Here is a 25,608-nt window from a genome sequence, read left to right as displayed (position 1 = left end):
GCGGCGGCCGGTTGAGCTTTTCCGGCGATGGATTGGGAGTCTACAGGAAACCAATCGGTGGGAATTTCAGACGTGATAGTAATTTGGTGAGATGATATCCGATCGAAATATAGTTTCAAATAGGAAACCGGGAGGGTGAGTCCCTCCCATGCTCTGCGTCCCCGAGTCATTCTGTGTGCGAACACTAGGTGAAGTTAGAGGTGAAGTTGAAAAGGGGGGGGGACGACACACGAGTGGGGCGTGTGGGGGGGGGGGGTGATGGTCAGAGTGGGAGTCAAACTCTGAACTGTCAAAAACAACAACAAACAAAAACACCACAAAATTTTTACATACAATAATCTCTTCTCGCTTTCTCTTTCTCTTTTGCTGTCTTCTGATGATGATGCTGATGCTGATGCTCAGCTTCTCCGGCTATGGCGATGGCGACCGCTTCTCAGCTCCTCCTCCTTCTATGGCCTTCGCCATCGCCCTAACTCCATTCCTTTAGCTACTCCCTTCCTCCATCTCTCCATCCCCTCCTCCCAATTTGGTCATTCCTCTCCAGATTTTCAGTCCAACACGCCTCCGCAGTCTTCGGAATGCGAATTCGCATGCAGACTTTTCGGCAGCCTCCCGACAGAGTTCTCCTTTGATCAAACCTACGCCCTCCGGCTTCCTCCGTGGCACACCACTCCCCCAGGTCCATTCAATTTTTCTGTCGTTGCTCGAAAGAGGATCGCTGCAGGCTTCGAAATATTTTTGCACAAGACGGATTTGCCCTTACAGTCCTCATCATGAAACCCCCCCCTCGGTAGATCAGCTGGCTCACGCACCATGGACACCTTTGGACAAGCTCCCTTATTTTGGTACTTGCTTCGCTAGCTCGTACCTGCTGTAGCGGAGGGATTTCTGCGTCCGTGTTCGTGAAAATTCATCCCGATCAATCTGTGCAGTGTTTCTTTGCTAGCCGAGCAGATCAACCGGGTTTTACTCCAACACAGGCATGACTCTCCGGCCGGACTCTGTGAAGTAAAATCTTCCCTTGGAAAATGATGTTGTCGAGGGGCCTCTTCGGCTGGTCGCCTCCACACGTTCAGCCATTAACCCCTGTTTCCGAGGTTTCGGAACCACCGGAATCTCCTTCTCCGTACTTGGATGTGGGAGCGGATGCGATCCCCGTTGATGAAGATGGACCTCCAGAAGAAATGGAGGAGACAGAGCCGCCGCCTGCTGCTGTACCTTTCTTCAGGCTATTTGCTTACGCTTCTCCACTCGACTGGTTCTTAATGGTGATTGCTGCTATAGCAGCTGCAGCACATGGCGCGGCCTTGCCAGTTTATCTGCACTTTTTCGGGCAGATCATTAATATGTTTAAGTCTAATCATCCGTCATACCACGAGTTTACCACGGTGCGTATCTACTCTGCGCTGGTCTTGAGGGATTCACAGGGCTCCGTGTTGCTCAATAACTACGCCTAATGAACACAACGATTCGAATTTTGCATGAGATTTGCCATCAACTGTAGCCAAAGGAGTGTTTTCCCTATCTTCTTTTTGGAAAAAAACCATGAAGGGTGTTGACATGAGAAAATCCGCTTATACATTTCTTTCAGAAAACAGTAAGTCAGGAAGCAAGGACAATGTTCCGGCTCATCGTCGGAAAAAAGATGGCCATTTTAGGTCATCCTTCCTCAGTCAAAGAAGTGATGAAGCCAAAGTGTGCTTCTCCTGCAGGAGGTGTGCTTTTCCTAAACGTGGACCTAAGATGAACCCACGTTGAACAGTAACTGGTTAAGCCATGATCATTACACGAGAGTGCCTCCTGCATCGTGTCCTTTCTAGCCTATCCCCCCAACTGCCCCCCTTCTGCCCAATTCCTCATTCCTGGGGGTTTTGAAACCATATTTTGCACTTTGAGGAACAGTGGCCGCTCAACGTGGAGTGGGAAAATATCTAGGAGGGTGGTCCTTTTAAAATCCTCCAACTGTTACTGTCAGCATATGAGCTTGACGCTCTTAACGGCAAGATAGTTTAGCTGCGATAGTGGCTAAAACTAAACGTGGATAATGCAGTTGATTAGCCGTGCTCTCATTAGTATCACTGTGTCTGCCCTTCACCTCTTCGGGCTTGTGAATTCTGCCCTTCAACTCTTTGGACCCGTGAATTTCGACCTCAGCGTGTAGGTATTTGCATAATGCCTGACGACTTGTCCTACATCTGTGTGCTGATGACTGTGATTGCAGCAGGGACTCAGCTCCAACACATTTAGTGTCAGTTTTTGATGCTATATTTGCTAGACATTTGTGCATAGAGCCATTCAAACTTTAGTCGAATGACTTAAGAACTCATCTACTATGTTATAAGTCTAGAGAGTTGTGCCCTCTCAAATTTCCAAATTCTTCCATGGATATGCTATCGGTCATGCCCCTAATGAACTCCAGCTATGAGCTCTCAAAATGCTCTTCTTACAGTTTCCGCTTCAGGTTAATGACATTGGCTTATTGATCAAGTGGCATTGAACCATAAGCTTGTCCATCCACTAATCTTCATGTTTTTTCATACCGTATTCACTTGCTCATGAGTCACTGTGGACACCTTTTGGCTTCCTGGCATTTACTAGATTATGGCTTATGCTGACAAGTTTTTTCAAGAGGGGTCTGCTGCTCTGCTAGGTTATCTTTGAGGATGTGCCTCTTATTATGTCTTTGATCTGTGCCACATGTAATTGTTGAAGGAGCTGATTTAGCAATGGTTTTATATTTTGCAGCATTCTTTATCGATCATGTATGTTGCAGCAAGTGCCCTGGTTGCAGGTTGGATTGGTAGGCATTCCTTGAACATATTTTTTGATTGTTTGACTCCAAGGTCTCCATCTTGACAGGTTCTCTGATATGTCCTCCGTTGTAAACAGAGGTTTCATGCTGGATATACACAGGAGAGAGACAGACGGCAAGGATACGCTCAAGTTATGTGCAGGTCTTACTCAATCAGGATATGGGATTTTTTGATACTTACGGAAATAATGGAGACATTGTCAGTCAAGTTCTGAGTGATGTAGTCCTCATACAGTTTACATTGAGTGAAAAGGTAAGGTTTTCACTGTCATAATTTTTTATCTTCTACTACCAATGTAGATAATGGAAAGGTCCACTTCAACTCAGTAGATGTGTATGTGTGAGGTATGTCCCGGAGAATTGTATCATCATTAGGATTATACTTCTGGAAAGAACACATTAAAGTAATGGATCTTTGAGGTTTCAAAGTTCACAGAGAAGCTTCTATGGAACAACAGGAAAGTGAATGTGTAGTGGCTGCTCCATTATGTGCCAGTATCTTGTTTCTCTCACAACGTTTCCACTTTTCCCCCTTTCCCTTCTGTCCCCGAGATGAAATTTCTTGTGATATCCGAGTCGAGATGCATGGGGGTTTAGGGCAACACTCATCTGTGTACAGGAGAAAGCATCTACAGACTCTTTCTGCCATTTCCCAAAAAAGACTATAGACAACCTAGGACTCATACCAAACTCTGGCTTGGTCGAAAATAAAGTCCTGGCAGTGCCAGCTTACTGTCTCTTTCCAATTTCTGGCTGGACACATTGCTTTTAAAGTTAAAATTTGAACTCCATTTGTCCACAGGTGGGAAACTACATCCACAACATGGCAACTTTCCTAGGAGGCCTTGTCGTGGGGTTTCTTGGCAGTTGGCAAGTTGCGCTTGTAACTCTAGCCACCGGGCCCTTTATTGTCGCTGCAGGAGGGATTTCCAACATATTTTTACACAAGCTTGCTGAAGATATTCAAGATGCCTATGCTGAAGCTGCCACAATCGCTGAACAGGTATACTATGGAGTTACATGCTTTGTGTAGACTATTTATGTTAATGCCATTAACACATTTTTCTAGGTTTGTCTCCTGATAATGCTGCAGTCAAATGTGTGATATCAATTTTATCTGACTGGGTACTGCATATGAATGGGAATTGCAGGCAATTGCTTATATCCGGACACTCTATGCGTTTGCCAATGAGACACTTGCCAAGTACTCGTATGCCAATGCTCTTCAAGCCACTCTTCGATATGGTGTCCAAATCAGCTTGGTGCAAGGACTTGGCTTGGGTTTTACATATGGACTTGCGATCTGCTCATGTGCATTGCAGTTGTGGTTTGGGCGATATCTTGTGTCTCATGGGCTTGCCAATGGGGGTGACGTAGTAACTGCATTGTTTTCCATTATCTTGAGTGGGCTGTAAGCCAACTTACCCATCCTCTGTTTTGTTGGCAAGCGATGTTAAGCTTTAGTAGCTGGTCTAGCATAATGATTTTTGTAAATTCAAAAGCTAGCAATTTCAGATTCCTGTTTATCATGAATCACTGATAAGAATGCATTTAGTCTAATTCTTTCATGCTCTATTGTAAAATTGAACTGCAATATAGTCTTGACTTCTAGAGTATCTCCTTTGTTTGATATAGGGGTTTAAATCAGGCAGCAACAAACTTTTATGCTTTTGAGCAAGGAAGAATTGCAGCACACAGACTGTTTGACATGATTAGCAGGTCATCCTTCAATAACGATGAAGACGGGAGGGCTCTGGATAACGTTCAAGGAAACTTAGAATTTCGAAATGTGTACTTCAGCTATCCATCCCGTCCGGATATACCTATCCTAAGTGGTTTCTTTCTCAGTGTACCTGCTAGGAAAACAGTTGCTGTGGTTGGAAGGCATGGTTCTGGCAAGAGCAGCATTATCCCTTTGATAGAGCGCTTTTATGATCCCACGTTGGGTATGCTGTACTCCTCTTTGTCATGAGTTTTATTTAGAAATCTTAGAGAGACATGGCACCTTTATGCTGGAGCTCATTGAGATTTTTAATTGCAGGTGAAGTTCTGTTAGATGGAGAAAATATAAAAAATTTGAGAACTGAGTGGCTTAGAGGTCAGATTGGACTGGTGAGCCAAGAGCCTGCCCTATTTGCATCTAGCATCAGGGAGAATATCTTGTATGGCCGTTCTGCAAGTATGGATGAGGTTGAAGAGGCAGCAAAAATTGCACATGCGCACACTTTTATCAGCTCTCTTGCCAAAGGATATGATACTCAGGTAGACAGATCCTGGCAGCAGGCATCTATTGCATGCCTGGAGGACAGGTATCAAATTTGTACGAACAGTTGCTTTGAGATTTGACAGCTAATGAAAAGATACACATGCATTTTTTCTGTAGGTTGGTGGAGCTCTTCTTGTCCTGTCTGAGGATCAGAAGCTGAAGGTGGCAATAGCAAGGGCCGTGCTAAAGAATCCTTGTATATTACTGCTAGATGAGGCAACAGGTGCTCTTGATATTGAGGCTGAACGAATTGTGCAGGAAGCTTTGGATCTTTTGATGCTTGGTCGCTCTACTATAGTCATTGCTCGGCGGCTCTCTGTTGTCCGGAGCGCTGATATAATTGCTGTCCTAGAGGAAGGTCAGCTTGTTGAGCTTGGAACTCACGAGGCTCTATTGGCGGCCAATGGTCTGTATACAGATCTCATCCGGCATGAAGAGGCTGCTAAGCCCCCAAAGCGGTAAGAGCACTTTAGTTTCTTCATGTTCAACACAAAGAAACAGTAGGATTTGATTTTGAAGGGTCCATGATTTCTTATTGTCTGTTCACCGTTTGCACTGTTTAAGGTAAAGGCCGGAATCGTAGTTTTAGCTAGCTCATATTTTTTATCTTTCAATCAAAGCATATCAAGAAAATGTAAATTCTCAGATGCCATGCTTATGTTAGGATTCACTGTTTTGTCCAGCATACCGACGATGAAGCCTTACAGAGAATTCACAGTTTCCCAATCACAGAAAGAGCAAGCTGTTGCTCCTCTCTACAGGGAACCTCCAACAATGCCAGCACAGCAAGAACCTCAGTCATTGCAGTTGATTAAATCCGCATCGCTGCAGCGGCAGCACGGATCTCACGGACTGCAATTGTTTGACTACAACAACATCCACGATTCTCCAAGGTTGCATAGCCCACCATCAGAACAGAAGTACGACATCAACATGTCATTTGACGTACATGAGAGGGTCACTTCTGGGAACAAACGTCAAGACAGTTTCGAAATATGCCTGCCCTCTCTACCTAAATTGGATGTTCATGCAATACAGAGGCTTTCCTCTAGTCATTCAGATCCTGAGTCGCCTGTGTCTCCTCTCTTGACATCTGACCCCAAAAATGAACGTTCACATTCTAAAACATTTAGTAGAGTGAACGTCCATCATGTTGATGTAGGACCAGACATGAGCACTGGAGAACCAACAGAAACAGTCAGAAATCAACGACCTTCTATGTGGCGTCTTGCCAAGTTGAGTTCTCCAGAATGGTTGTATGCAATTCTTGGGAGCTTGGGTGCTGCAATCTTTGGCTCATTTAATCCTCTTCTAGCATTTGTCCTCGTCCAGGTGGTGGAGAATTATTATGTGCAGACGCATGCAAAGTATGAAGTAAATAAATGGTGCCTAGTGGTTGTAGGGATGGGTGTTGTCACTGTGATAGCCAATTTTCTGCAGCATTTCTACTTTGGTATCATGGGAGAGAAGATGACAGAACGAGTGCGCAGAATGATGTTTTCAGGTGCGTGGTCAAGAACAAACTAGTTTATTGGACACATACAGTTATTCTGTGAGGTTGATGCAAGCAGCAAAACATTGTGCAGCTATGGTTTTATTGTCATCACGTTTGCAGAGCTTGACAACTGGTGATGATTTCATATTTTGCAGCTATTTTGAGGAACGAAGTGGGCTGGTTTGACGAGGAGGATAACTGCACAGATGCTCTCAATATGCGTTTAGCTAATGACGCTACTTTTGTGCGGGCTGCATTTAGCAATCGTTTGTCAATTCTTGTTCAGGATTTGATGGCAGTGGTTGTAGCTTTTGCTTTGGGAATGGCATTGCAATGGCGTGTTGCTCTTGTTGCACTTGCCACTGTTCCTCTACTCACGATATCAGCAGTGGCTCAGGTTGGTCCTATAGTGCTTTAATTGACCATATTGATTTGCCACCAATTTGGAAGTAAGAAGATGCATGCACGTATGTGTGTGCAAATGAGAGAGAGAGAGAGAGAGAGAGAGACGATATGATTATTAACGTCTGCGTGAGAGTCGAGACCCTTGAGGATCTATGGGACTGGCGATGACTATCAACTAATAATGATCCATTACATCCAGTGGGAGAAAATATTACCAACTGTGAGTACTTGTTGGGCTAGCTTTTGTGCTAGTCCCAGTATCTTGTTGCAGTGTTCCAATACCTCTTTCAAATCGCTTCCTAGTTTTTTGGCTGGCTGCTCCAGCACATTTTTCAAATGATCTCTGCTGCCTCCATAACCTGCTCTGATGTGTGCATAGGCTCTACATCTTATGAGTACATGCTGCTTATTTTCTACCTCTCCTGTTGGGCAGATTTTGCAGGTCCTTTCTTCTCTGACAATCTTGGGTCTTGCCCACCTACCCCTCTCCACCTTGAGATCATGTGAACTAGTTCTGATTTTGCAGATTAGATACCTTTTATTCCATGGGTGTCCATTGAATTACTTTTTGTTTGTAGAACTCCATTTTTGTCCCTGAGTTTTGCCATAGTTTCTGTAGCATTTTCTGTGTCACTATCTCCCTGATTTCACATGCATCTTCTGGTATATCAGCAGCTGTTATACCCCACGATTCCATCCATTTCATTCCCTCTCTTTGTGCCAACCCGTGATATGCATAGCTTCCATCGCCTTGTCTGGTATCCTAGTTGGTGTCCATCTTCTCAACTTTGTTGAGCTAAGCCATGAATTGACATAATGCTTCCCCTTTAGAGGTATCATACCTGTTTCAGCCAGTAGGATTGGGTAGGGTGTCTGTGCCTTAATCCCTAACTCCCGTATTAGGAAACGTTTATGTGAAGTTTCTGTTCTTTCTTAGTAGATCCTAGAGAGTCCAGGTGCCCAAGCTGGGAGTTTGTAAATTATTACTGTCTGCACAAGCAATTTTTTCATTTCCCAATGCCATAGCTGTGCCTTCCTGCACTTATTTTGGAGGCTTTCAATCCTCCTAGAATCCTCCTCTCCACACATGCATTCCATTTGTAGTTGTCCGTGGATTCTAGTCTTAGATATTTATATGTGTTGACTGAACATCCAAGGGCTCTCCTTCAAAGGTGAATCAACTTGAGTCTTGTTTATTACGTGTCCCAATCACCATTACTTTTGTCTCTCCTATATTGACTGCATTCCCGATTGTCTTCATGATCTCTCAGTGCATGCAAGTGTGCTTGCAAGTTGTCCTTGCTCTTTGCGAAGAATACTGCATCATCTGCATAGATAAGCATTAGCAGAGCATATCTTGCTGTCCGACGACCCCTCCTTTCTGTGTATTCTCATCCACTCTTACAAGTCATTGATAAAGAGGTTGAAAAGAGTTGGTGAGAGGGGGCAGCCTTTCTTAACCCTATGTCACTGCTTATGACAGGTTTCCCCTTGGAGCATGAACCATCTACTAGCGGTTATGCTAATGTTGGAAAGGTCACCTCCCCATCTGTAAGCCCCAAATGAGGAGAGCGTGGGGGAGGGAGACCTAGGGCAGGATATGCCTGGAGAAGAGAGAGAGAGGGGGCTGCCACATGGGCAGCCCCTCACAAAAACTTATGGAGTAGTCATGGTGGCTGCAACAGATGGTGCCTATGAACAGGAAGATGGCAATGCATACACAGCATGGATCTGGCCTGGAAAAGGCAGATCTGGAGCAGCACTAGATGACGGACTGATCTCAAGGAGTAGGTGCCCAGATGGCGAGATACTTGGCAGGGTTTGTTTCCCAGGCTATGGCGAGTGTTCAGGTAAGCATTGCACTTTTAATTATGAGTAGGCAATCGATGTGGCACCCTAAACCCACCTTCAACTCTTAATTGCGTCTATTGTTCAGGTACTCACTACATCGGGTTACTATGCATGTCCTGTTTGTGGTCCTTCGCTAGTTGCCTCACGGGCAGACGCATTGAATAAGGTCATCTATGAGAATCACCATCGATTTCTCCCACCTGATCATCCTCAATATGTCCACAGTCACTCACTGTGGGAGATTGGATGAGAATTTGGGACGGATTTACAACTCCACCACCACTTGGCATGAGCCGGCTGGTAAGGGTTTGTAACTATTGTGTGCTATATTGGCTGGAAATAAAGATTGCCCGCTAACACCAGCTTTTGTTAGATACTCCATCTCAAGAGCTTGACCTGTAGCAAGGCCCTGGAAGTGACACAATATATGGCGGAATATCAGCAGTAGAAAGGGCATTCAATGGGCTAGGTGTTGCAGCAAAGGGAGGGTAAGTGGGCAGCACCCTGCCCTTATATAGGGCCAAGAAGGCTGGTCGGCTGGCCAACCAAGTCGGCCAGCCCACAGCCCCAAGTGGGGTCGGTTGGGGCCAGCCTGAGTCGGGCAGGAGGACAGGCCAGGTTGGTCAGTTTGGAGGCCCCATGGGGCCTATAAAAGGAGCTCCTTAGGGAGGCATAACACATCCAGCAAGCCAGCAAATCGGGGAGCAGAAGGAGCAGCACCAGCCCCACCTTTGGGCCTACATCTAGGAGGCAAAGCAAGGGAGAGAGTTGCTGCAGACTAAGCTCACATAGGGCTGGAGCCTTTGGCTGTCTTCTAGGGCAGCAAGGTGCTGAGGTCTTTGGACGGAGAGTCTACATATGCTCGAGGTGGAGCACGCAAGCTCAGTGATCTAGGATATCTTGGAGATGGTAGAAATACCTTGTGGTAAGATCAGAGGACCACATCCTGGTGGGACTCTGGATCTATCTTTTGTATTGTGTCCATATCTTTGGACGGAAATATATTTGGTTTCTATATCTGGCTGGATCATTGTCTATTTACTAGTCTGCACATCTATTTGAAGCACATAAAGTTAAGAAGTTTGTGATTGTACTCACCACACACACTGTGTGAGCTCCTGGGCTATTCTATCAGTCTTCTGCTGTGTGTACCCTCTGTTGGTCAATTTCTAACATGGTGTTAGAGCCCAAGTAGGAGGCTTACGAGTGTGGGAGCTTGAAGGCAGGGACCGATCGTGATTCATAGGGGCTAGGAAAGCAACTTCGACGACTGGAGAACTGTGCCCTTGCGAGGAGGGTGACTCAGGTTTAGTCAGGTGTATACAATTCTTATCTGCAAACGGTTGAGTTTGCTTTCGATTTTGCTGTGTGGGTTAGCAGCAAAGGTGTCGATTTCAAAAGCAAAAGCCTCTTCAGCCCCTTCTCTCCCTTCCTCCTCATGCAGTCGAGTTCCTTCTTTCACCATCCCTAACTTTGGCGAGTCAGGAAACTGGATGGGACTAATTATCCTATTTGGAAGGTGAAGATCGGGAGTCATTTAGTGGCTTGGAAATTGTGGAGGTTGACAACGAGAGCGGAGGCAAAGCCGGAGGATATGATGGACAAAAAGGGAAGGGTACTTATACCAATAGATGGAGAGAAACTCGAAGCATGGGAGGATAGAGATGCCCACGCTTTGGCATTGATCACAGTGAATATAAGTCTCCATCCACTCCCTACTATGTACCTTTTGATGTGACATCTAATCCTATCTACTACCTCCTCCTTCCTCCTACGTGCTGCCTACTCTCTCTTCCAATCTCTCTCTATCTCTCTCTCTTCCTCTCCCTCTACCCCTTTGTTGGAATGGTCATCTCCCCATCTGTAAGCCGCCATATGAGGAGAGCATGGTGGAGGTAGACCTGGGTCGGTTTACAGACTGGGAGGGGGCAGACTGGTCGGCCCAAACAGACCTAGGGGTCGGCCCTACCAGGTCGGTCCATTTCAGGGCCCCTTGTGCCTATAAAAGGAGAGGCATTTGGCCTCATTTATTATCACTTGGAGCAGCCCTTAGGACAGCAGACAGGAGCAGCAAAGGGGGAGACTTAGGCCTACATTCAGAAGGACAAGGTGCGAGAGTCTACATATGCTCGAGGTGGAGCACGCGGGCTCAGAGTTCTAGGAGTGCTTGTAGTAGTAGGACCTTTTGGTATTGTATCCTGTCCTAGTTTCTGGACGGACAGAAATATAAAGTGTTGCTTCTATATTTGTTTCTGAGCATTGTCTATTTACTGGCTTGCACATCTATGCACATAAGTTAAGAAGTTTGTGATTCCACCCCACTGATGGGATATCTCAAGGTGTATGCCTCAGGCACACCTTATGTTTCTATGTGTGAGTGCTAGAGGCACAGTTAGGTGCCCACAAGCACAGTTAGGTGGTGGAAGAGCCACATAGGATGATTGAGAGAATCTAGGAGCAGATTGAGGAGATGATTGTGGAGCTCTGAAGTCATCAGTGATGTCAGTGAGCATGTATGAGGTGCCTACTTAAGGACCTCACTCTTCTTCATTCTACAAGCAAGTAATGCAAGTATTCTGAGTTTGTGTCCACTCTCCTTTCAGTTTACCAACATGGTATCAGAGCCCTTTGATCCCCCTTGAGCCCATTTCTGCCACATCATCTTCTTCTTCTTCATCTTCTTCTTCTCCATTTTCCTCTTTCTTCCCAAAATCTTTGAGAGCTTGGTTCTCCACCTACAAACGACCATTGCCCAAACCCTCTGAGCTGGAAACTCCTCTAGTATGGGCGAACTTCCACCTGCAAGCAATTGAAGAAAAAACATCTGTGGGTGGCTGCCATTCCCCAAACAGCGCATTTTTTGCCATTTCTTCTACTGCTCAATACTCCCTGCCTGCTCCGCCATTGCTTGAGCCCTCTTAGGAGTAGATGGGCGACCTCAAGACGAAGATTTTGAGCCATTTTTCAGCTCATTTGGTTCAGTAACGAGGGAGAAATCGTCAAAACTCAGGTTCAGCTTGTAGCAACTCCCCTGGGCAAAAGTACGCACCATTTCGTCCAACCTCTGTGCTGGACCCTCTCTGGTATATGAGCTTTCTTTTGCTTCAGAAAGCCCTCTTTTCCTTGCTTTGAAGAGTGAGCTACAAGCCCTCCAAGTTCAGCCTTTTAGTTTTGACAGTTTTGGACAAGTTTTTGAAGATGATGCTACATAAAATGCTACTCTAGCATTTCTGGTTTTTTGAAACTTTCAATAACTTCAGTACAAGTGTGGCTTCAGTTTTGTTTTGAATTGCTAGACCTGGTTTTGATTGGAAAGTATTCATTTTAGCCACTTCTATGAAGCATGTAAGAAGAAGCATCATTTGGTCACAAGACTTTGCTACATTAAATGCTTATATTTTGAAGCATTTCAGTTGTTATTCTAAGCCCTGTAAGAGAGAAGACACTGCCCAATTCCTGGGTTAGACCCTCTCATGGCTTGCTTATGCAAAATATGTGAAAAGCCAAAACATAAAGCAATGTCTTGTTATGCTACAAAGGATGAAAATGCCAACCTGACTTCCTTGTTGAAGATTGCTAAAACAATGGTTGCCAAAAAGGAAGCAACTACAAAGCCAGAGATCTACCCTCTCGTGGCACTTTTATTGGACTCCAAGTACAAGAAAAAGATGAAGGTCAGATACCTAAGATATGCTTCTCTACACAACTATGGAGATGACAAGATAATTGTTCTCTTGAAGGATATGATTTTCAGATCCACTTGTTCTATCATAGTACCATCTTATAAGGCACTAGACACTGCCCATGTGGTAAGACCTTGCCTTGACATGGATATTCTGCCTCCACAAGATGAGGCATCCCATGAAGATTATGCATTTTAAATCATCTCTATGTATGCTCCAGATCTCTCCTTTTATGTCAAGGTACTCAACCTGGATAGTCCTCCAAAATGAATGAAAATAAACTATTGTGTTTTGTGTGTTTTGTAAACACCTCTGGTCACCTTATGATGTAGGCCATGTGTATGTTTTACTCCATGGTACCTCTTGCAGACATTGTGTGCATGTACATGCAGGGGAGATAACCATTGGAAGGTCTTTTTGTATCCCTTTTGTTTACCTTACACCCATGGGAACCCTTGCTAGCATGAGAACCTAGCCATAGATTTATCCTTGACCACCATGAGATGGCATGAGAAACTATGAGACTAGATGTATCCTTGACATAGCCTGAGGCATTCCCTTGAGGGGGGGTTTGATGGGATATCTCAAGGTGTATGCCTCAGGCACACCTTATGTTTCTATGTGTGAGTGCTAGAGGCACAGTTAGGTGCTCACAAGCACAGTTAGGTGGTGGAAGAGCCACATAGGATGATTGAGAGAATCTAGGAGCAGATTGAGGAGATGATTGTGGAGCTCTGAAGTCATCAGTGATGTCAGTGAGCATGTATGAGGTGCCTACTTAAGGACCTCACTCTTCTTCATTCTACAAGCAAGTAATGCAAGTATTCTGAGTTTGTGTCCACTCTTTCCTTTCCTTTCAGTTTACCAACACCCACACGCACACTATATGAGCTCCTGGGCATTACTATCAGTCTTCCGCTATGCGTACCCTCTGTTGGGTAATTTCTAACACCCTCCCCTCTCCCTCTTTCCCTCTCCCTCTCTCTCTCTCTCTCTCTCTCTCTCTCTCTCTCTCTCTCCCTTCTGCTCCTCTATCCCCCTTTCTCCAAATCTGTCCTACCTCTTTTCTAGACCTGCCCCTCACAAATGCGCTAAGGTGCCAAGCCTCGCCTTTGCCTCCATGGGTAATCTACTCCATCTGCCAAAGGAGCCGGCCGGTCCATTGTCCCACTGTGCCCAACCAATGTGAGTCCGCTGCCCGAGCATACGCCCCTCTTGATCTCTGATGCTCGAACTCCTCTCTGCATTTGGGCTGAGCACGAATGAGGCCCCCTGCTAATCTCTGTTAGACCCTATGGAGTCTCCTCATCAAGGGGGAACCCTTACCCGAAAGGGGGGCCTTTGAGAAGATCCATATGTGTTAATGCCGCCACTGCCCCTGAGAAGCCCTCGTTGTAAGAGGAGCTTCCAAGGCTCTGCACCTTGGATGAGGCTGCAAACAACCAACTTGCCCAAGAGGGCTTTGCTATGCATCTCTGGATCGATGATACCCAAGCCTCCCAGCGCCTGCAGCATGATAATAGTCTGCCAAGCGACCCAGGCTCTAGTATTCCTTGTGTCGTCCAATCCTGCCCAAAGGAAGTTCAGAAGCAACTGTCGGAGTTGCTCAATGCACTCTCTGTGAAAACTCCAGCAGGATGCGATATACCAGGTCGTGGCAAGAAGGACCTGTTTTGCCACTAAGGCACGTCCTGCTAGGGAGAGAGTTTGGCTGAGCTCCAGTAGAGAAGCTTGCGCCGAACACTCTGGAGGATTGGGGCGATCTGTTGCTCTGCTGTAATATCAATACCAACCTGGCATTTGAGGTATCTCGCTGTCTGGCCTCGCGGTATCCATCTGAAGCCAAAGTTACTCCCCCACTCTCGAATCTCCTGTGTCTCCTTAGAGCTTGTGAAGAAACCTATGGATTTTTTTTAGTTAAATCCGCGCACTCGAGGCCTCACAGTAGATAGCCAGAGCTCCCTTGACTCTCTCCAAACTTGCTGTGGTGCTCTCTACATACAAGGCCGTGTCATCTGCTAACTCAGAGTCCAGTAGTTCCTCCTTTGTCTGATTGGGAGCCTTAACCTTGTGAGGCCCGCCTCCTGTGATCTCAAGTAGTAGCCCAAAGGCTTCGCCACAAACAAGAAGAGGAAGGGAGCGAGGGGGCAGCCCTGGCGGACCGAGCAAGAGAGAGGAAAGGCCTCACCCGTGTGTCCTTCGATAAGCATTTGGCTAGAGCTCCCCGCAAAAAGCACAAAAACTCCTCTAATCCATTTGTCTGAGAAACCCAATCTCTGCATAGTATCCTCCAGGAAAGACCACTCCACCATGTCGTAGGCCTTCTAAAAATCCAAGAGGAGGACGGCCAACAGCTGTGACTCCTCCCCGAACCAATCCACTCCCTTCTAGAACGTGAAGATGTTGTCCAAGATGTTGCGCTCCTGGACGAACCCGGTCTATGTGTCGTGAATGATGTCTCTAAGATGGGGCTGTAACCGCAAACTCAAGACCTTGGCGAGGATCTTGTATGCAGTATCAAGCAAAGTGATTGGTCTCCACTGCCAGATGTCTGACCTATCTCCCCCTTTCGGGATCAAACAAATCCACCCCTTGTTCAGGGACTGAGGAAGGGAGCCCGTGTCGAAAATCTCCTGGCAAGCTAGTCGGAAAGGGGTGGAGATGATCTCCTAGAAGTTCTGGAAGAAGGTCGGAGTCAAGCCATCCTCGCGAGGACACTCCTGGGTGGGGAGAGCCTTGAGGGCTTCCCAAAGCTACTCATCCATGAAAGGCTCCTCCAGATTGCTGCACAAATCCTGCAAGACTACTGTTCGAATGTGATCCCAAACTACCTCACGGGCCACAAGACAAGGTGGAGTCATCCTCTCTGTTTGATAGAGCTGGCTGTAAAAACCTGTGGTCAGGTCTAAAATCTCTTGCGGGTCAGTGTGCATGATGCCTTGCGGATCTCAAAGACGCTGTAGCTGTGTGCCTGCCGATCCGGGTCCGTTGTCGGCTGCTCACGAGTGCAGGCCTGTGACGTCTCCTAGTCATAGCTCTGCGCCTAACAAGGGCCATAGTAATCCCTTTCGGCCGGCCTGCGACTCTACCTCAACAATGTAAAAGGTGGTAGGATCCACTTAATTACATCATACACAATAAATTGACAAATAATTATGCATCACAGATTAAATCACAAGGGAGACCGGGACACCGAAAAACCCAAACGTTGGCTCCAAACATTGGTGCCCCTTGCGGTATTTATTTAACATTCATTTGAAGCCGGTTCTGGAAAGCTGCACCACAGGCAAACCAACGCCCGCAGACTCCCCATCCAGCCCACCCTGTAATTCCATGCTCAACTCCAAATGGTGAAATGGCATCCAGTTACTAGGCAACCACCTTGTATCCTCAGCCAACCAAAGCATGCAACAGAGACCCCAAAAGCATCCACTGTCTGTGCCACATCTGCAATTGCACAACCAAGTGCCCAACGAGCCAGACACGGCTGAACAACTGCAAGACAAGTCCTCAACAGCCAAACTCTAATGCAATCAATAAACTAAGCACTTCCAAACAGGTTGCCTCAATCTATAGCCTCTCTGGCCACTGTCCAACAGCATAAATCAACCTTTCTTCGCAAGGAAAGAAACCCAAACGCAATAACTAGCCAACACCAATCAAGGAATGGAAAAAGGAGGCCAAAGCAAGCCTTCTTCTACCTGGTATCCACAGAAGATAGACCACTGGGGCTGGAAAACCCTAGATCCTGCAAAGAAAAGCTGACTCTGCTCTGGCACAGCCCAAAAGTAGCTTAGAAGAGAACACCCACGCCTGGAAAGTTACCAAAATCAGCAACAACACCCAGAAGCTCCCTAGAATGAAATCGCAAGTTCCTTGCAAAGCTTGGACAGCCTGGAAAGCAAATCGCAATCACCTGGAACAGCCTTGGAACAAGTCACAGCCGCCTGGAACAGCCCGGAAGACCTGGAGATCAAATCGCAATCTGAAGAAGACACCCTAGCAAAAATTGCAATCTGTAGCAGGCTTTGGATGCATTGGAATTGGCCTTGGCAGATGGCGATTTCCCCTGGCAGGCCTTGGATGCTCTTGGTAGATGGCGATTTGGCTCTGGCAGCACCTGGCAGGCTGATGATCTGACTCCCCTAGAACTGATTTTGGCCTTCTGTCCCCAAAAACAGGGCTCTCTACTCTTTTTGGAATCATGTACTAAAATTAGCAATTTTTTAATGCACCACACACTTTGGCCCTAGGAATTAATTGCCTAGTAACTGGGCGCACAGTCACAATTCCCAAGGGCCCACTAAGGAATTTTAATTCCCCAAGTCCTGCCCCATGGCCGAACCCTTATGCCCCAGAGGCTCAAGGCAACAGTCACGCGCAAATTACGGGAGTCGCAAATTAAAAGTCCCATAATTTCACGTCCTCGTGACAGAAGCTGCGGACGTTAGCTCGGCAACGGGCTGAGGAGGAGTAGATCCAGAGCCTCGATGAGCCTAATCAACAGGGGGGGCCTGTGGTCACCCCTACTCCCCCCCACCCCCTCCCCCTCCAGCTCCCTCTCCCTCTCCCTCTCCCTCTCCATTCCCCCCCATCCCTCTTGGATTCCCCCCGCTCCCTCCCCCCCTCGCCCCTCCTGCTATGATCATCTTCACCACCCGTCCCCCTCCCTCCGCCTCACCTCCTCTCCCTCCGCCCCCCTCTCCACCTCCTTAGTAGGTTCTTCAACTTCCCTCCCCTCCCCTGCCTCGACACCCTTGCCAGCAGGCAAGGGCAAGACATCATCCCCTTCCGCCTCCTCAACGCAGCATCCTGTCCCCTCTCCATTCGGGGAGGGAGCCAGAGGGAAGGGGCTCGTCCTCTCGCTCAGGAGCTCCTAATTTCCTTGGGTGTCCCTTACCGTGGGACTTTTGGAGATTGGGACCTTGGAGTTATCTAGAGATTCCGAACTCTTACCCTCTACCCTTGGAGGTAACGCTTGTCATCTTGCAGCCATGGAAAGGGGGTTCGATCAACGTAGTGGGCTCCCAGACACACCCAGTTTGAAGATTCCAGTTCGCCTCCATAGGGTTGGAGAAGTGGTCCCCAGTGGTGTTTGATGCTATTATGGGAGATCAGATTTCACGCATAGGCATGGGGCCACAGGGATTGGACCTTTGGCACGCCCATGGTGCTGAGGTGAATTTTCAGTTGTGCTTCACGCAAGAGAAGCCGATGTGTGGTTTGGCGGTAGGAGTTATCAGAGTGCCGCTTGAGGCAAAGGTTGATTAGGCTTACTATTGGCCACTCCAGAAGTGTGCGGAGTTGTTCGGGGTGGAAGTCTCCTTCATGATGAAGTGGGCACAGAAGATTGGCATTGAGCTGGTGTCCACCTTAGTATGTCGACGTACAAACACGGACTACTCGCCCTCCAAACCCCCGACAAAGTCACATAAGGCAGCCTTTCTGGAACAGGCACCCACTCACAAGAGAGCCTTGTTTTCTGCTCCCTATCCTCATGAGCTGGACTAGAGTGAGTTGGAACGTGCACGGTCTACATTACCGTGCTCGAGGGCAGTGATAGGGCGGACAGTGGACATCCACTTGATTCAGGAGCATATGTTTTCAGCATCAAACATTAGACAGCGACACCACCTTCTCTCGGGGAGAGGCTCGGAGGTGTGGTCCCTTTCAGTAGGACGGAGTGGAGGGTATGCATCTCGGTCTCACAGACAGTGGCTCCAAAGGTTTATGATTAGGGCGAGCTTATCCCAGGACGGACAGTTTGAATGGGAGTTAGGATGAAAGAGTCCAGGATTGGGATCTTGAACGTGTATGCCCTAGCGTGTAGACAGCACCGTCTGGCCTTTTGGAGGAGGTTGTCAAAGTGTCTTCCGGATGTAGACTCCTGGATTGTTGGAGGGGACTTCAACGACCTGGAGTTTGGGGAGGACAAGCAGGGCGACGCCGCCTCTCTTAGATGCCAGCACCAAAGAGGAGCACCTGGGAGCAGTTCATTTTCATGATTAGTGGTAGAGACCCGTGGCAAGAAGTCAGAGTTCAGCAGGATACTTGGCAGCCTTCTCTTCTCTTTCAGACAGAGGAGACATGATGGACTGCTTGAGAGGCTAGACTGCTTCTACGTTGGGGACTGGGCACTAAACAGAGGTGGCTCTACTGGGATTCTGGCAGATACCACGATGTCAGACCACTCTCCAGCAGTACTCCACTTAGAGCAGCCCCATAGAGGTCTTCCCCAAAAGCGGGTCCGCATTCCAGAGGACCTCTTGCAGGACGAGGAGATTCAACAGGTCATGGCAAAGATTTGGTAGCAATCAGAGATGGCACCGGGCGAGGGCTGGACTTCGTAGGTGGCGGATGCGACCCAGAGGAGCAGTGAGGAGTTGCAAGCTCATGCCCTTAGGTGGAGGAGGGCTCTTCAGGAGCGTGAGCGGGCACTGCGGAGAGACCTTGCCTCCATAGAGAGGCTCAAGGAGCAGGACCCAGGATCTCAGTGGCTTAGTAGCAAGTTTGAGAGCACTCGCCTTGAGCTTCAGGACACGGAGATTCGGTGGGCTGAGTTCTCCCATCACTCTTCCCGAGTCCGGTGGGTACAGCAGGGGGAAAGGATGACGAAGCAGTTCTTTCAGATCACTACTCTATCACAAATTTCATGCCTCCATTGCCTCATTCACCTTGATGTCCTGATGATGATGGGATAGATATGTAGTCGAAATTTCAGCTTCCGCCATCGCAGCATCTTGAGCTCTTGGGGCTCACTACTGATACAAGGGTGAATGCAGATGGTGAACCTCCATCACGGGAGGATCACCTGGCTGGGTGGTGGCCCCTGCCGCTTGGGGGGGTGGGTCTCCACGTATGGGCTGTTGCTGCTGCTCCTCCTCAGGTGCCTCTCGAAAAACTCTCTCTCTCTCTCTCTCTCTCTCTCTCTCTCTCTCTCTCTGCGTCTGGCCCTCTACCTACAGCGCTTTCGGGCTTGTTTGCTTGGTTTTTTCTTTTTAACATGGGTCCAGTCTCCTTCTAAAGGGGTCACCCAGGGGGTTTGAGACTCCTACTGCTCTTGTCTGGGGGGATCTGGGCTCTGGCGTGTTGACTCTACCTGCTCTACGGGGGTGGGGGAGAGGAGCTCGGCCTTGGCCACGGGGGCAATCTATGGCTAGGTGACCCTTCTGCAACGAAGACACTGGCCTGGTAACCCAGAAATCTCCACTCGCTGGCGAAGTGTATCCCCTTCGAGGGTCTCTAGGATTATCAACTCTGGGCTCTCAACCTCTAGTCTGATCTTGGGGACCCCGTCATCTACTACCATTGATGCGGCCGAATCTGGCGAAGGCTCGAGCACAGTGCCAAATGCCTGACCAATGGGGGGGAGGATGGCTTTATACTCCTTTGGGAGCCCTTGGAAGCGGAGCGTAACCGAAAAACGGGAAAACATGGTGTGTCGTGTCCATGTCCTCCACTGTAAAGCCATGGTACCAAGGAAAGAGGTACACCATATGCGAGCCAAGGAGGATGGGGCTCTGCTCCACAAGTGTTGAGGCAATATCGGGGGAGCTCAGCTGGATGAGGAAGGCACCTTACCTCTTCCATAGATAGTGACCTCCTGAATGTGGTCACCCTCTAGTGCCAAGTTGGCTTGGCTCCACTCTCGCACCTGTCGCCTTGTGGGTGTGAGGCCCACAATTCTGTCCCCAATTGTCATGTGGACGGATTGATATCCGACGTGTACTGGGTACACAAGACTAGCTCAGGTAGCCTGGGGAGGCTTAGAGCTAGGCAGGCTTGATTCTCGGGTTGAGTGGCAAGGGTACGAACCAGTTAGAGGTCTTCGCTATATTTGGCGCATGAGGGGCCCAGAGGTTCAGTTCTCGAGTGAGCCGATGGGAGCAAGTCTCGTTCCTAGGTGCTAGGTCTGATCTTGGATTGAGTCGTGGATGCGCGCCTGCATCATAGCGTAGCCCAAGGCCTAGCAACAGATCCCAGGCTTCATAGCGCCACCTGGTGGTATAGGACACCAGGCTGGTTAGGATGTGGTTGGGAGTTCGTGCCAGTAGCTCAGCTCGTGGCTCAGAGGGGACATCTCCTGATTCGGGATCGTATCCCGTAGATGTCATGGTTGGGTGGTGAGCAACCTGCTCAGTTTCCTCACGTTTGGTGTGTTCTTGTGTTTGCTTGCAGATCAGAGGTTTCAGGAGTGCTGGGGTCGTGTCAGTTGGTATCAGAGCCAACTCCTGAGGTAGAAACTTCTGTTGCGAGAATTTTGGACGAATTTTTCTCCAGGTGTGCCCTACTTTCGAAATTCGTGTTCATGCCTTGCAAGTGTCTGTTAAGGGAAGTGGTATTAGATTGGGATAAAAGGAAGGAGAGAGAGAGAGAGAGTGTGTAGGGTGATTTCGTTGCAAGATGTGACAGGCTGAGAGAGAGGGAGAGAGGTGTAGTTAGGAGGAAGTAGTGAGGTCCAGGTAGAGGCGTCAGAAGGGAGTCAAGAGAGCGTGTAGAGCTGGGGCGAACCAAAGGGGATCCCGCGTGTCAGCTGGCTGCGCAGGGGTTGTGATGGCAGGTAGAAGGGGAGCGCAGGAAGGTGCGCCAAAGGATAGGGCTAGATCACAATCTAGGCCAGTTGCTTTTCGGGGGGGCTTGGAGGCTTAAAAAAGCGCTATCCCTCCATTTTTGGAGGGTGAGATTTTGGAAAAGCAGGGCTTTACTAAAAGCCTGCTCTCCCATTATTAGTTCGGCCAAATTGCCTTCTCCCATAGCCTGTAGATTGCGCAGAATTCCAGCCCCTCTACACCTCCACGCGCGGGAGCCAGAACACCTGTACGGCCTGCTGCAGCACTTCGTACGGACAGCCAGGAGCGGAGTCCCAGGTTCAAGAATCTGAGCTGAATTGTGAGATCAGCTCAGCCAGCTTACCTTTTCATCGGCCAGCTTTCCCTTCTTCCATCGCCTCCTTCCTGGCCAGCTTTCACTTCGTTTCTACCTCCTAGCTCCGAGGCCACTTGCTTGTTTCTCTTCTCTAGCCTATCTTCTTTTCAGATCAGATTTCAGTCATGGCTAATTCTGTAGACCCTGAGCTTGCGATGGGAGACCAAGATATGAACTACCATGCGGAGGATGACCAGGGTCTCTACTATGATTTGATTACGAAGACAATTCACCACTGCTCTCGATGAAAAGTTTGAGCAAGTTAACACGAATCAAACGGGGTTGACGCAGCAACTCCAAGGGATTCAGACTACACTCACACTTTTGACTAGCACTGTTCAGGGGCTCACACATGTGGATGCCATGGCTTCAGTGTTAGGTCTAAATATCACTCCAGATCCTTTTCCAGGAGATCAGAAGTCTCATACCAAGGAGGTTGTTGACACTTGGTTGCACAAGTGGCAAGAACACTTTCAGTTTCACCCTTACCTAGATGACAAGAAAATACAGCTTGCAATAGGGTTTATGTCAGGAAAGGCTTTATTATGGTGGAAGGAACTCCGACCAAAGCCTACCACATGGATAGAATTCGAAGGGGTCTTCAGGAAAGAGTTTCTGAAGGAGGAGGAAGATTACGATATCAAAGGCAAGCTCAAAGCCCTCGATATGTCCAAGCTGAATCTGACTTTTGAGGTTTATCTTTAGAGGTTTCGGGATTTGCAGACCAGAGCTACAAAGCTGGATCTAGTGATCTTGTTAGGTTTCTTTATGGATGGTTTGCTTGACTTGTACAAGTTACAAATCAAGAACAACCAGTGTACCACTTTGCAAGAGGCCATGAATTATGCGCGCATCTATAATGATAACATGGCCAGCGCAAAGGGAACCACCGTTCCGACATGGGTGGGAAGAATAAGAGGAAGTTCTTCCAGTCTACCACTGGTACCGGGGAGTCGAAGTCTTTAGATAACGCCTCCAAGAAACATTCGTCTCAGGCGAAGAATAGTCGTGTCCGTTTCCTTCGTACCTTGAAGCTAAAGAAGGAAGGACGTTGCTTCATATGCGAGGAGCGGGGCCACACTAGGAATGATTGTCCTAAGCGCAAGAACCAAAAGCAAGGGTTAGGACCGAAGCTCCATGCGGATCCAAATACCAAAGCTAAGGGAGCTAATCAAGTTTCAATGATAGGTATTTCTGTAAATGTCATTACTTGCCCACTTTTTTGTAATTGCACTTTTAATAATTCGTTATTTGGTTCCCATGATCTTTTTCGAGTTTATGAAGAAGTTAGGGACCAAAGAGTTCACATTCTCTTTGACCCGTGCAGCTTTCACAACTCTGTTAATTACAAACTTGTGCAGAAGATGGGGTTGTCCACAATACCTAGCGATCACACCTACGAGGTGCAGCTTCTAGCTAGGAAGCAGTTTTGGAATCGCAAGATTGAAGCGCTTTCTATCCGGATTCAAGACTACACAGCTGCTCTTACGTGCTATGTCATGCACTTGGAACATGTGGACTTGTTAATCGGAATAGAGTGGTTTAAAACCCACGATATTCGGATTGGATGGAAGAAACATACTCTTTCTTTTTTGGATAAGGACACCCAATTTTGTATTGAGTGTGATAATATTCCCTCTTCACAGGGACCTATTGTATCTGCGATGCAACTTCGGAATTAAGCACTTCTCATTATGATGTGTATCAGTGTGTTTTGATTCCGCTTTCTTCATTTGTTGTCTCTGTTAATAACAAGAATGATTTAAGTGTGTTTGAACACCGTGAATTGAGAATGTTGTTGGATGCTTTCATGGATGTATTCCCTGCTCAACTGCCGGAAGGTTTACCTCCAGAACGGGCAGTAGACCATCGCATAGATTTAGTACATGGGGCTCAATCTATTAGTGTTCCACCTTATAGGATGAGCCAGCTTGAGTCTAAGTACTGGTTTGGTTCCGAAGTTATCCCCCAGATACTATGGTCTGTTCAAGGTTATTAAAAGAATTGGACCAGTTGCATATAGACTAGAATTGCCTCCTGATGTTAAAGTACATCTAGTATTTCATGTCAATAGACTGAAAGAGTTACTGGGTGCGGATGATCAACTTGTTTCTCCTTAAGAGATAATAGAAGTTACAGATTTGACTTTTTTTCATGAAAGACAGATTCGTAATAGAACTATCACGGAATAGAAGATCAAGTGGAAGGATCGTGTTGAGGAGGATGCAACATGGGAGATATTACAGAACCTCTAGAGGACATTCTCGAGTTTTTTAGCGAACTCAGGAGTGAGTTCTTAGAGGAGGGGAAGTATGTCATGTGCACGGATTGGTATCCGATGTGTACTGGGTACACAAGACTAGCTCAGGTAGCCTGGGGAGGCTTAGAGCTAGGTAGGCTTGATTCTCGAGTTGAGTGGCAAGGGTATGAACCAGTTAGAGGTCTTCGTTATTTTTGGCGCATGGGGCCCGAGTCTATATAAGGGGCCCAGAGGTTCAGTTCTCGAGTGAGCCGATGGGAGCAAGTCTCGTTCCCAGGTGCTAGGTCTGATCCTGGATTGAGTCGCGGACGTGCGCCTGCATCATAGCGTAGCCCAAGGCCCAGCAGCAGATCCCGGTATGGGACACTAGGCTGGTTAGGATTTGGTTGGGAGCTCGTGGCTCGAAGGGGACATTTCTTGATTCGGGATCGCATCCCATAGATGTCATGGTTGGGTGGTGAGCAGCCTGCTCAGTTTCCTCACGTTTGGTGTGTTCTTGTGTTTGCTTGCAGATCAGAGGTTTCAGGAGTGCTGGGGTCGTGTCAACAGTCTCCTTGTGCTGGGGGGATTGAATAGCTTGTTGTACCTGTTGCTTGTTGGCTGAAGAAAGAAGGACCTTAACGGCTATGGGATTCGAGGGTGCTGCCATAGAGCCCCTCTAGCCAGACCAAAGGTCACCACCAAGATCTTCCTCCTCCTAACAAATACCAATGCTCCTGCTGCGAATGAAGAAGAGGAAGGAAGGAGATGAAGAGGCAGAGAGGAGGAGGAGATGGGGCGAGGGGGGATGGAGAAGGCGGGGAGGAGGAGGCGGAGAAGGGAGGCAGGAAAGAAGCGGGAAGAGGCCGGGGGGCAGCAGGGGGAGGCGGGGTGGAGAACATAGTTGCCAGGGAACCCCGTTCCGTAGCTGTGGAACGCTAGAACGGCATTCCCTTCAGAAATGGTTATGGAATGCCTATGGAACTTCAGACTTCTGGAACAGCTGTGTGAGTTAGCTAGGAGGGGGAATAAGGAGCTGAGTGGAAAAGTAGAGGGAAAGAGAGGGGGCAAGCTGAGCGGAAGTGGAAGTAGAGGTGGGCTGAGCTGAGTGGAGGGAGTGCAGCGAGAAGGAGAGCAGGTGGGCTGAGCAGAAGCTGAAGAGCTGGACTGGGCTGAGCGGAAGTGAAAGAGGAGCGGAAGAGATGACTGGAAGAGGAGCTGAATGGAGAGTACAGGGAGGCAGGTTCAGCGGAAGCGGAGGGGCAGGGCTGGTGTTGAGTGGCTGATGCTCATGCATGGTTGGGTGATGAACACGCGTGCTCACGTAGGTCAACAAAAGCTGCAATAGTGCAATAGATGAGACCTTAACAACTAGATCCCCACCAGGGATGTTTTTCCACATGATGTAATCTGAGTTGGTCTCATAGGCCTTCTTGGCCTTCCGTTGACATTAATAAACCTCTCTCTGGCCGATGGGAGTGACAGTGGCACTTGTTTGACACACGGCCATAGCTAGGAGACCACAATGGACCACACATACTGAGAGCAGTCAGCGCTCTATCCTTTATGCCACCATAGTCTCATAATCGTTGACCCCCTCTTAGGCTTGGCCTCTGCCAGCTTCCAGAGTGCTGCCAGCTTCCATCTTCTCCATGAGCTCAGAGATTGCTCTTTGTGTTTTGGTGTCTTTATGATTATGACTATTTTGTATTCGTCATGGGTCTTGATGCCTGCTTAGAGGCTTTGAACCCTTTTAGCTCATTGTACCCCATTCTTTTAGTTTCATAGACCTTTCGGTCTTTCGAAGAGTTTTAACAACCTCTCTCTCTCTCTCTCTCTCTCTCATGCGGACAGTCATGGTAGCTATGTGTACCCTTCCACAGAGACCTTGTGGTGTATATGTCTATTTTGTGATTCTCATCTCAGACATCA

General features: G+C 47.9%; 1 protein-coding gene across 3 annotated transcripts in view; it reads left to right on the top strand.

Moving 5' to 3' along the window:
* The first annotated feature begins 360 nt into the window (after positions 1–360).
* The window catches only part of LOC147882351 (ABC transporter B family member 6-like), a 28,006-nt gene continuing 2,758 nt past the window's right edge, over positions 361–25,608 (top strand). The window contains exons 1-11 of one of the 3 annotated variants that reach the window (XM_087400969.1): positions 361–1,388; positions 2,746–2,800; positions 2,890–3,065; positions 3,615–3,815; positions 3,964–4,223; positions 4,448–4,531; positions 4,661–4,758; positions 4,854–5,074; positions 5,196–5,536; positions 5,762–6,582; positions 6,729–6,970. In XM_087400969.1, coding sequence (XP_087257095.1) covers positions 1,029–1,388; positions 2,746–2,800; positions 2,890–3,065; positions 3,615–3,815; positions 3,964–4,223; positions 4,448–4,531; positions 4,661–4,758; positions 4,854–5,074; positions 5,196–5,536; positions 5,762–6,582; positions 6,729–6,970 — 2,859 coding nt within the window. In that variant the 5' untranslated portion in view covers positions 361–1,028. Of the gene's footprint in view, positions 1,389–2,745; positions 2,801–2,889; positions 3,066–3,614; positions 3,816–3,963; positions 4,224–4,447; positions 4,759–4,853; positions 5,075–5,195; positions 5,537–5,761; positions 6,583–6,728; positions 6,971–25,608 lie in introns of all 3 variants that reach the window. The other 2 variants (XM_087400968.1, XM_087400967.1) reach the window with 2 other exon arrangements.

Source organism: Dipteris shenzhenensis, chromosome 29 (genome assembly GCF_047967505.1).
Source record: "Dipteris shenzhenensis isolate YYH24624 ecotype China chromosome 29, Dip_SZ_1.0, whole genome shotgun sequence".
NCBI lineage: Eukaryota > Viridiplantae > Streptophyta > Polypodiopsida > Gleicheniales > Dipteridaceae > Dipteris > Dipteris shenzhenensis.
Note: the sequence above shows the minus strand (reverse complement) of the source record. Positions and strands in the feature narration are given on the sequence as shown.